Source organism: Microtus pennsylvanicus, chromosome X (genome assembly GCF_037038515.1).
Source record: "Microtus pennsylvanicus isolate mMicPen1 chromosome X, mMicPen1.hap1, whole genome shotgun sequence".
NCBI lineage: Eukaryota > Metazoa > Chordata > Mammalia > Rodentia > Cricetidae > Microtus > Microtus pennsylvanicus.
The window spans coordinates 26,821,233-26,833,260 of record NC_134601.1 but is presented as its reverse complement, the minus strand read 5'-3'; the positions used below and the strand labels follow the sequence as shown (position 1 = coordinate 26,833,260).

The following is a 12,028-nucleotide window of genomic DNA, read 5'->3' as shown; positions in this document are numbered from 1 at the left end:
ATATACACCAGAAAAAGTGCTCAGTTTCCAAGCTAAAGGTAAGCAATATAAAGCAATAGATGGATAGGGAATTAAAAAACTATCAGTTCTCCAATGTATAATTCACTTTCTTTAAAAAAAACACACAGTTATCAACCATAGTATTGTGGTTAATCCACCAACCCCTCACCTAAAGAATGGATAAAAAAAATAAAACACAACGGAATATTACTCAGCTGTTAAAAACAATGGCATGATGAAATTTGAAGGCAAATGGATGAACTAGAAAGATCATCCTGAGTGAGGTAACCCAGACCCAGAAGGACAAACAGGGTATGTTGTCATCATAGGTGGAGATTAGCTGTAAAATAAAGGATAACCAAGCTACAATCCACAGACCCAGAGAGGTTAAGTAAAAAGGAAGGCTCAAGGGGGACACATGGATCTGAGAAGGGGAAATAGAACAGATTTTGTGGGTGGACTGGGGGTAGATGGGGATGGGAACAGGATGGATCTGGAGGGGAGGGAGAGAGTACTGGAAAAGACAACTAGAACTGGGGAGCATTCGGGATAGATGTAGAAACTCAGTGAAGTGGGAACACCCGAGCGAAGCCTCCTAGTAATGGGGAAAAGCAAGCCTGAACTGGCCATCTGCTATAAACAGGCAAGGCTCCTAACAGTGGGACTGGGACACCAACCTAGCCACAGAGCCTTCAACCTACAATCTGTCCTGCCTGCAAAATATGCTGCAGTAAAGCTGGTACAGAGCTTGTGGGAGTGACCACCCATGACTGGACCAACTTGAGGCCCATGCCACAAGAGGGAGCACATGCCTGCCACTGCCTGGATTGCCAGGGACCAGAGGCTGGACAGCCCAGAGACCCAGGGTAGAACCAAATATGACTGCAACAAAATGCAATGAAATGATTCCTAATGATATTCCGCTATACTTATAAATCAGTGCCTAGCCCAATTGTCATCAGAGGGGTGTAATTCAGCAACCGACAGGAGCAGATGCAGAGACCCACAGTCAAACACAAGGTGGACACAGGAACCCCAGAGAAGAGGGAGAGGAAGGATTGTAGGAGCCAGAGGGGCCGAGTACACCACTTAGAACAGGGCCCACAGAGTTAACCAAGCAGGGCTCATAGAGTCTCCCAGAGACTGAAGCAACAAACATGGACCGTGTATGGGTCTGAGCTAGGTCCTCTGCAGATATGTTATGGTTGTGTAGCTTGATGTTCTTGTGGACTCCCAACAATGGGAGTGGGAGTATCTCTTGACACTTCTGCATGTGCTTGGAACCGTATTCCTCCAACTGGGTTGCCGCATCCAGCTGTGATATGAGAGGCTTTGTGCCCAGTCGTACTGAATCTTGTTAGGCATGTTCAGTGGCTATCCCTAGGAGGCCTGCTCCTTTTTTTGAAGGGAAACAAAGGAGTTGTTGATCTGGGGGAAAGGGGACATAGGGCAAGGGACTGGGAGGAGTAGAAGGAAGGTAAACTGCAGTTGGGATTAATGTATAACAAAAGAATTAAAGCTAAATATAAATTTAAAAGCACAGTGATTACTCTTGATCTTTAATTTTTTTTTCAGATAGGGCTTCACTATGTACCTCTGGCTGTCCTGGAACTCACTACTACATAGACCAGACCAGCCTTGAAAAAACGAGAATGTATAATAATACACAATCTGGGATAACATATAGTCTCAGAGTTTGGGAGATGCTGACTCTTCCACACTCACTACCATGATGCTTCCAATGACAGAAGCAGGGAAATGTTAGCGATCATTTAACAAAGCAGACAATAACCTGCTTACTTGCAAACTGACATAGCATACTTGAGTTTTGGCAGGACTTCCCAAATGTGTCACAAATGATTGCAAACAATGACTGCTCCCAGAAACCTTTCCTTTTTAAGGCGGTACTGGATACACAACCCAAGCCCTGCTGCATGCTAGCCAAGTGCACTGCCACTGAGCTACATCCTCAGTCCCAGAAGAGACTTCTTGGTGACTACTTCTTTAGAAATCTCTGTATTCTAAAGAAAACAATCCATGCTTCAGAACAGCCTCACACTCCTACCCCAACCCCTGCAGTTGAAAATGAAAATGATATGTGTTGGGCTGGAGAGATGGCTAAGAGGGAAAAGCATTTGTCATATATGCCTGACAACCTGAATTCAACGTTCAGAACCCATGGACAGTGGAAGGAGAAAACAACTCCACAGCATCGCCTTCTGACCTTCCCGCATACTGTTGCCATGCATGTGTGCAGGTGGGTGTAATACATAAACACATGGATTAATAATAGTCCGACATTTGAAAAACTCTTGATTTTAGGTATTGTAACAGCACCACTTTAACAAGTGACATAGTATCTGGGTTCCTCTAAAGAATAGTCTAAGGAAAGTAAATAGTGAAAGGCAGTTTGGGGTAGAGACATCATTCAGCAGTTAAGAAAACACACTGCTCTTCCAGGGATCCTAAGTTTGGCTCCCAGTGGATGGTTCACAATCATCAGTAAACTTTAGCTCCAGGGAATCCAAACTTTCGGCCTCCAAGGGTACCTGCACTCACATACACACGCCCACACCCATACACTTATTAAAAAAAAAACAAACATTCTTAAAAAGTCGCTAAATTGAGTTGCTAACTGTTGAAACTGGATGACAGATACATAGGTGCAGTGGTTAGTCTTCATTCTTAACTTGACAGGATCTAAAATCAGCACGGAAACAAACCTCTAGACATGTCTGTAAGAGATTATCTAGGAAGGCTCACACTAAACAGAGGTGGTGGCATTTAGGGCTGCAGTCCTGAGAGCAAGCATTCCTTGTTCTCTGCTTCCTGAGCTTCCTAAATACGGACAGACTGTGAGCAGCTGCCTCGTGTTCCCACAAGCACGCCTTCCCCACCATAACAGACTGCACCCTCTCTACTGTGAGCCACATAAACCCTCCTCCCTTAAGCTGCTTTTGTTAGGAATTTTGTTGTTGCAACAAGAAAAGTAATATACTAGGGGTTGACAACATTGTACTTGTGTGTGTGTGTGTGTTTCTATATTTGAAATTTATTTATTTACTTATTTATTTTGGTTTTTCGAGACAGGGTTTCTCTGTGGCTTTGGAGCCTATCCTGGAACTAGCTATTGTAGACCAGGCTGGCCTCAAATTCACAGAGATCCACCTGTCTCTGCCTCCCAAGTGCTGGGATTAAAGGCGTGCGCAACCACCACCCAGCTGAAATTTATTTATATTATTGATATAAATTTTTTTTTTTGGTTTTTCGAGACAGGGTTTCTCTGTGGCTTTGGAGCCTGTCCTGGAACTAGCTCTTGTAGACCAGGCTGGCCTCGAACTCCCAGAGATCCGCCAGCCTCTGCCTCCCGAGTGCTGGGATTAAAGGCGTGCGTTACCACCGCCCGGCTTGATTTATAATTTTAAAAGCATTTTATTCCTCGAGAATTTCATACAATGTACTTTGATCATATTCAGCATCTCCTCCCCTTAACTCCTCCCACCCTATGCTCCTTCAATTCCATGTCCTCTTTTTTGAATGTAATAAGCCATCAACTCCTGTCCATATGTGCTGTCCACATACCTCTGGTAGCATGGTCATTCACTGGGGCATGGTCAGTTTACCAGGAGTCATACTCTTAAAGAAACAAAATGTATCCCACAAGTTGACTGTCCTTAGGAGGCTCCACGCTAGCATACTGACTGGCTTGTCCTTGTGTGGGTCCTGTGCAGGTAAGCACAGCTGCTGTGAGTTCCTGAGTGCGGTGGTCCTGGTATGTGCAGAAGACGCTGCTTCATTCCAGTCCACCCAGAGATGTAACCCGCACGATCTTGGTGCTCTATCAGCTCTCCTTTCCATTATGCTTACAACTCCCTGCAGTATAAACTCTGTAAGCACTAAAGAATTATGTGGCTGACAGGATATAAGAGAATCCAAATAGGCAGAAAGAATCAAAATATCCTGATTATGCAGTTCCTAAAAAAATTCAGTCTTTCAGTTTGTGGGTAAAGCATACATTTAATGGAAAAATCAAATTCATTTTTAACTCCAAAGCCAAAATAAATTAAGGTATGTAAACAAAATACACCTCAGGAACAAAACCTCTCATTAAAATTGGCTCAACATATAAAACTGCATTATATAAAGTAAATTAAAGTAAATGGAAGTCAAAGCTATATTGTAATTTCAGCTTTCCTGCCTTTATTGCTATATTACCTAGTGCCAAGTCATTCAAAAAGATTGCTTTTTGGTTTACGTAAAAAATAGTAACTTGGAAATTTTACTTTTCTTTCAGGATTGTGGGAATGAAATGTGAAGAGTAACTAAAAGTTCTACTAATTATTTACATGAAATAAGTAAGTCTCACGCCATACTATTAGATTCTATATGCACAGTTTTATATAGATCATCTCTGTGACGATCACAGGATAACTCACAGAGGACTGCTTGTCACCGGTTGCACGTGGGCATCCATCGAAAGCCACAAGAGCCAGTTCTGCAGTAGTTCTTTCAGGCTTTGAAGAAGACTACACTGAGGGGGAAACAAAACAAAATCATTCAAAGCAAGCAGTATTTAGACCCAGCAGAGGCTAGAAATGGAAGGGACCTTGGATGGCCATACCCACCTAGAAGTCAAATAAATAGTTGCTATTCCCACGTGTTCTGTCTACAAAGGGCAGATGAATGCAAACACCGATTTGTGCTAGCACTTTTTTTCTAGGAGAAACATACCTCAACAAGACTTCCAGCTTAGCCCAGGAACAATGCTCTCTAAATCACATTCCTCTATAACACACATTACATCATCAAATAAACCATCACCATTTGGCCAGGCAGTTGTGGCACACACCTTTAATCCCAGCACTTGGGAGGCAGAAGCAGGTGAATCTCTGTGAATTCAAGGACAGCCTGGTCTACAGCAAGTTCTAGGACAGGTTCCAAAGCTACACAGAGAAACCCTGTCTTGAAAAAGCAAAAAGAAAGAAAAAGCATCACCCTTGGCCATGCATGGCAGCACAGAGCTACAATTCCAGCACTTAGGAAGTAGAGTTAGGGAGATAAGGGAGTTCAAAACCAGTGTTATCTGCATATCAAGTTTGATGTCAACCTGGGCTGCATAAGAAAATCATCCTTATTGTCACCTCAGAGATCATTTGAAGTTGTTACAAGTAAGACTTCTCTACCCGTTTTACTTTGTGGTCTTGGAGTACAAGATACTTTCTGATAGTTTTAAAAATGAATCTTCTGTAACTCTGGAAAACAAACATTCCTAATCTTCTTTTATTTTTTTGCTTTAAATCTATTTTCTTTTTCTTTTCTTTTTTTATTGAGAAAAGGAGAAAAAAAACCAAGTTTCCACCTCCTCCCAGCCTCCCATTTCCCTCCCCCTCCTCCCACCCTTCTCCCCCTCCTCCCACCCTTCTCCCCCTCCCCCCACTCCTTTCCCCCTCCCTCTCCAGTCCAAAGAGCAGTCAGGGTTTTCTGCCCTGTGGTAAGTCCTAGGTCCTCCCCCCTCCGTCCATATCTAGGAAGGTGAACATCCAAACTGGCTAGGCTCCCACAAAGCCAGCACATTACGTAGGATCAAAACCCCGTGCCAATGTCCTTTGCGTCTCATCAGCCCTCATTGTTCGCCATGTTCAGAGAGTCCAGTTTTATCCCATGCTTTTTCAGTCACAGTCCAGCTGGAACATGGGATGTACTCACTCATAATTGGTTTCTAGCCATAAATAAGGGTCACGGAGTTTACAATAGGTGAATCTAAAGAAGCTAAGTAAGAAGGGGAACCCAAGGAAAAACATATAGTTATCCTCTTTGCTAAGGGAAGTAGACAAAATTGCCGGGGAGAAAAGTGGGATCTTGGGGGTGGGGTGGGATGGGGGTAAGGGGAGATGGGGAGAGAAAAGTTAGAAGGGAAGGAGGGGGGGCCTTGGGGAAACAGGAGGATTGGGATAAAGGAAGGTTGGATAGGGGAGCACGGAACCACAATTCTTAGTTAAGGGAGCCACTTTAGGGTTGGCAAGAGACCTGACCCTAGAGGGGCTCCCAGGTGCCCAAGCCGAGGTCCCCAGTCAGTTCCTTGGGCAGCTGAGGGTAGGGAACCTGAAATGACCCTATCCTAGAGCAATACTGACGAATATCTTTCATATCACCATAGAACCTTCATCTGGTGATGGATGGAGATAGAGACAGAGACCCACACTGGAGCACTGGACTGAGCTCCCAAGGTCCCAATGAGGAGCAGAAGGAGGGAGAACATGAGCAAAGAAGTCGGGACCATGAGGGGTGCACCCACCCACTGAGACAGTGGAGCTGATCTATTGGGAGCTCAACATTCCTAATCTTTATGTTCTCAGACTTTATCCTGTCTTTCCAAGGCCTCATTCAGAATTCTTTATCTTCACTGAGTCTCATTTTGAGCCTGAAAGTTAAATACTGTTCTCTATTCTTGATTCATCTTCGGTTGCCTTTTCTTTTTCTCCCTCCTTATCCCCATCCCCTACTCTCATACATAAATAGTATGTCTAAATGAATGTTAAATCATGAACAACTGCTAATTATCAACCACCCTGACCCACAAAAATGACAAGTGCCTACGGTTCAAAGCTAACTCAACAGCTCTTTAGATTGATGGGATGAGTGAAAAAATTAAAAAGAACTCAACTAGAAGATTAGGAGAGAATTGCAAATTTTTTTTCAAAATAGTCTCTGAAAATTTATTAGCTAGGATAACTGGGATTTTCATTTGAATGACAGTGGTTATACAGCAGTGAGTTATAAGTAAAATAAAATGAGCAAATTCAAGTTAATGTGATAGGCAATTAAGTGATATGAAACAAATTGTGAGACACACTGACCAGAACAACCTATTTTTCCTATAAATGTGGCCAACAGTGAGTCATTTCAGGTGTCAAACGTCTGTAGGAGAAATAGTCTATCGTCACTGCTCTCCCAGAGGAATGAGTTCAATGGGAAAGTGGCTCAGGTGTTTGGTTGGCTTTGGTTGCTACTGCACTCGCACGGTTGTGATGAAGAGCTAAAGCAGAGCATCCTACAGCCTGGAAAGCGGAGGCAAGAAGACAGATGCACGTAAAAGGTCATTCTGAGTTCCAGGGAAAGCTGGGCTACATAGTTAGACCCTGTCTCAACTTCACATCCCCACATCCCAGAAAGCCTCAAAAAGGGTAATTAGTATATGTATGAAAGAAACAAGCATTATGGTCAAATGTCTGGCAAAGCATTATGATAAAACCACCCTTATGTTCTTAGAGACTGGAACTTTGGCTGGACCTCACAGTCTGAGTTAAGAACACACATTGAGGTCACTTAAAACTTAAGGACCTGCTAGCCTACTGGGTATCCAGCCTGTTTGTTTATCCTGTCTTTATGAGAACAATGTAACAATCACCCTTACTTGCCTTGAACTTCCTGTGTCATCTGATTTTACAACCCAAGCTAGTGCATAGCTGTAACCTTAAGTTATGTGCTTTTCCATGTCCCCAACCCAGAAAAATGTATGTGGCTGTTTTTGTTTTGCTTTTTTGCTGAAAGCAGCAAATACAGAGAATGAAAGTAACCCTCTAAAGGGACTATCCACCAGAAATGTTGAACACAACACTTACAGATTAAAGAATGACATTTGAAGTTCTGTTTGTTGTCTGGGTTAGTTGGAACCAGTGGATTAAACCCTTGTAAAACTCTGTTAAAGATTTCAGCAAAGAATCATATTCTTGCTCTTGGTGAAATGACCCCCAAGGGGAAGGACATTAATTTCTTTAATGTGATACTGATGCGTTGTTAGTGGCTCGGAGTTAATAACAATGCATTCAATCCACACAAAAAATATAATGGTACTCCAAGTACTGTTGAGTATTTGCCAGTTAGTTTGTTTTTACATTCAAGTTAATATGCATTTGACACGCTTTTTGTGATCTCATTTGCTGCTTACTAGTGTAACAATTCAGGAAAAAGGTGTGATGAAGCTTTCAAACCAGAAAGTTCTACACACTTCAACTTTCTATTCCATAATACAGTGCAGTTACAAAATGAATGCGGAGGCTAGGTGTGGTGAAACACACCTGTACTGTCAACACTGGGGAAGCAAGGGCCAGGAGAACTGCTGTGCAGCCTTGTCTATATAACAAATTCCAGGTAGGCATTGGCTACAATAACCAGCAAACCCTAATATCAAAAGAAAGAATGGGAATGGACGGAGGGAGGAAGGAAGGAAATCGTTGCTGGAAGACTAGACGTGCATTTCAATTGGTAGAGTGCTTGCCTAGCATGCATGAAAGCCTGGGTTTGAACCCCATCATCTCAGAAACTGGGTATGACGCTGCATGAGTGTAATTCCAACACTCGGGAGGGGGGGACAGGAGAAGCAGAAGTTCAAAGACATCCATACCTACACAGAAGGTTTATTGGGTTTGACCCAGACTGGGCTACATGAGAAAAGAAAAAAGAAAAAGAGAAAGGAAAGGAAGGGAAGGGAAAGGGAAGGGGAAGGGAAAGGAAGGGAAGGAGGGGAGGGGAGGGGGGAAGGAGGAGGGGTAGTGAAAGGAAATGGAAGTGAAGGGAAAAGAAAAGTGGAAGGAAAGAAGGAGGAAGGAAGGAAGGAAGGAAGGAAGGAAGGAAGGAAGGGAGAGAGAAAAAAGGTAGGCAGGTAAAATGACCCAATGGGTGTAAAGGAACTTGCTGCCTAGCCTGACAACCTCAGTTCTAGGCCCAGAACACATGTGGAGAAAACCACAAGTTGACCGCCAAATTTCCATTTGATGGCACATGTATTGTGGCGTATACACAGTAACACACACATGCACGCACACACACATACACTCTAAATGTTACAACATTTCAAAAGAGAAGAAGAAAGAAAATTACTGCCAAAATTCCAGTTTCGAATTATTTAACACCAGTTAATAGAAGTATGTTTTTTCTTCAGTATAAGTAAGATTTATTTAGGTTTCTTTTGTTTGTTTTTGGATTTTTACCTTGAAATAAATTGTTGATGAAAAGAAGAGAGGTGCTAGATGATTAAAAAGTGGCTTCATCTCTAGGAAATAGAAAATAAGAGTATTCAAAATAGTTTTAATTTATATCACATTGAATTAAACGAGTTCAAGTTGTAGTTTAAATGAGAACCACATAAGCTCAGATGTTTCAAAACTTGGTCCCCAGTTGGTGGCACTATTCAAGTAGGTTTAGGAATCTTGGCCTTGCTGAAGGAAGTACGTCACTGGAGATGGGCTTTAAGGTTTCAATGCCAAGCACCATTCCCAGTCCACCCTGCTTCGTGCTTGTGGTTTAAGATGCAAGCCTTTCGATTCCTGGCCCCACCTCTATGCCTTTGCTCTACTGTCATGGATTCTAACCCTCTGGAACCATAAGCCAAAATAAACTCTTTCTAAGTTGCCTTAGTCATGGTGTTTAATCACAGCAAAAAAAAAATAACTAATAACTTTTCATAATACATACCAGAGAAGCTACTGAATGGAACCCAGGTCAGAAGCTGAAGGAACTGTGACCGACAGGAGAAGCCATCCCAGAGAGGCAGGCTCTTATACAGGAACGCTTCACAGGAGTAAAACCCCTCCTGAAACACAAGGTGATTGCAAAATCTCATACAGAATCATGAATACTCTAAGCTAGATAATGGCAACGTATAAAGGCAGAGACAGGCAGATCTCTGAGTTCAAGGCCACCCTGGTTCCAGGACAGCAGGGCTGCACAGAAAAACCCTGACTCAAAAACAAACAAAAAATATTTTTTTGTGAGTTTGAGGCCAGCCTGGTCTACAAAGCAAGTTCTAAAACAGCCAGGCTGTTACACAGAGAAATCATGTCTTGAATAAGCAAAAACAAACAAACAATAACAAAAACCTAAAACAGCCTTTTTTTAGTCCAGCCAAGGACTCATAGAGGAACTGTGTCTCAAACTAAAAATCAGAAATACTCTCTAACAACCACTCTATTTTGTGCTATAGCTGTTTCAGATGCATGAGAGCAACAGACAGAGACAATTCACGAGTTCTAGCTTCAGCTACAACTCAGAGATACCTAGGACAAATGATTCAGATGCTGAGATACATCTCAAACTCCAAAAGATTCATAGCTATTCATAGCTATTAAACACATAAGTCATGTGCTGGAGCTGGAGCTCAGTTGAGTGCTTGCCTAATTCTAGAACCACCTAAACTGGGTGTGGTCATGCACAGCCGTAATCCCAGCATTCAAGGGGTAGAGGTAGGAAGATCTAATTAGGAGTTCGAAGTTATTTTCAGCTACATACTAATTTTATGGCCAGCCTGGGTTAATGAGGCCCTGTCAAAGGATTAAGTAATTAAAAAGAACACAAGTCATGGGCTGAGGATGTGGATCAGTGGTAACTAAGTGTTCACACAGTATGCACAAGGCTCCCAAAAAAGAACACAAGAAACAACCCTATAAGATTTATATTGCTAGCTAATTCAATTAATTGAATGCATTAAATCATTTATTTTGTTAAAGTTATAGAACTTTCTACTAATTTAAAATTTTAAACTTACTCTTTCTTCAAACATGATAGTGTAAAAATAAACATCATTCCAACTTTGTTCTATAAATTTCAAATTGAGCAAATAGTATCTTTTGAAAAAGCCAAGAATAAGGAAAATAAATAAGTAAAAATAAAAATCAATGGCTTAGGGTATGATTCAGTTGGTAGGCTGCTTGCCTCGTATGCACAAGGACCTTAGTTTGATTCCCGATACTGCAAATAACCAGGTGTGGTGGACATGTCTGTGACACATGAAACCCTATCTCTAAAACTGAAAACGTCAACTACAAGAAAATACTACAATGGACATCCAAATAAATCTTAAGAATAATAGCATCTATAGAAAACAAATGGAATCTTACTTGTAAGAAGCACTGCACCCTGATGACAATGTCCAGCAAGTTTACAAATTCTTTTTCTTGTTCATAATTATTCATATTATACCATACACATTCTAGAGCAGAAATATTAAAAACAGGCATCTGGTTATGCAATAAAAATGAAACAAAATATATCACTACTCTGAAGTGACAAAGAAAAGACAGATTAAAATGTTGTAAGATTGGACTACCCTAAGTGACATTGTAGATTATAACAGGGATTTGCAAGTGACAGTCAACAAACAATAACACAGGGGAAAGTTTATAGTAAAAGCACTGGAAAAGTTCACTTATAATGAATAAGATTAGGTTCAAGTCACAGTAACGCAAAGGACTATAAATGCACAGCTGAAAATAGGTGAGTTGAGTATAGGCTACAAGTGGTGAGAACTTACCCTTATCCCATATTAACTGTATCACATATCCCACAAAGAAATACTCTATGTCAAAGGAGCAATAGCCTATAGTGACTAAAACTTACTTCAAAGATTTGAATAGTCAGGAATTACATATCCACGAAATAAGTACTCTTGATAGTCAACGAACTTACTAGGGAAAATGTCACTGTGGATAATAAAGTGGCTTTACTATGGCCTGCATGAAAGACTCCCCACTGTCACTTCCTTTAATTCCATGAGTAAAAAATTTTCTAACGACCGATGTGTCATTAGAGGAGGTAATCTACTTGGCACACATGAGTATTTTGGTTAACAGAAAGAATCACTTCTATTATAAAATAATAAGCTGATATCCTGTCTTATAAATTGATTTTCTCTGAGTTGGTTTACTATTAATGGTTCTTGCACACTCCCAGGAATACAAAGAACTCTGAGATTGAGGCCAGCCATCTGGTAAGTTTTGATGATCATTTAGCAGTGTTCACCTAACACCACTCCCTTTTGAATGTCTTAAAATGACAACACCATGTTCATGTTCAACATATTGTACCAGATGATTATAGCATATAATCTCTGGCCTAGAATTTCTAATCTTGAATAAGAAATTATTTTTCTTAAAGATTTATTTATTTAGTATGTATGCCTGCAGTCCAGAAGAGGGCACCTGATCTCGTTACAGATGGTTGTTAGTAACCATGTGGGTGCTGGGAATTGAAC

The 12,028-nt window shown here is 41.4% G+C and overlaps 1 protein-coding gene across 2 annotated transcripts in view; it reads right to left on the bottom strand.

Annotated features, from left to right (window-relative positions):
• The window catches only part of Cenpi (centromere protein I), a 62,781-nt gene that overhangs the window by 29,108 nt on the left and 21,645 nt on the right, over positions 1-12,028 (bottom strand). For both annotated transcript variants that reach the window (XM_075958791.1, XM_075958792.1), the window contains 4 exons: positions 10,896-10,987; positions 9,475-9,592; positions 8,991-9,052; positions 4,437-4,531 (listed from right to left, as the gene is read on the bottom strand). In XM_075958791.1, the coding sequence (XP_075814906.1) occupies positions 4,437-4,531; positions 8,991-9,052; positions 9,475-9,592; positions 10,896-10,987 (367 nt within the window). The remainder of the gene's footprint in view (positions 1-4,436; positions 4,532-8,990; positions 9,053-9,474; positions 9,593-10,895; positions 10,988-12,028) is intronic.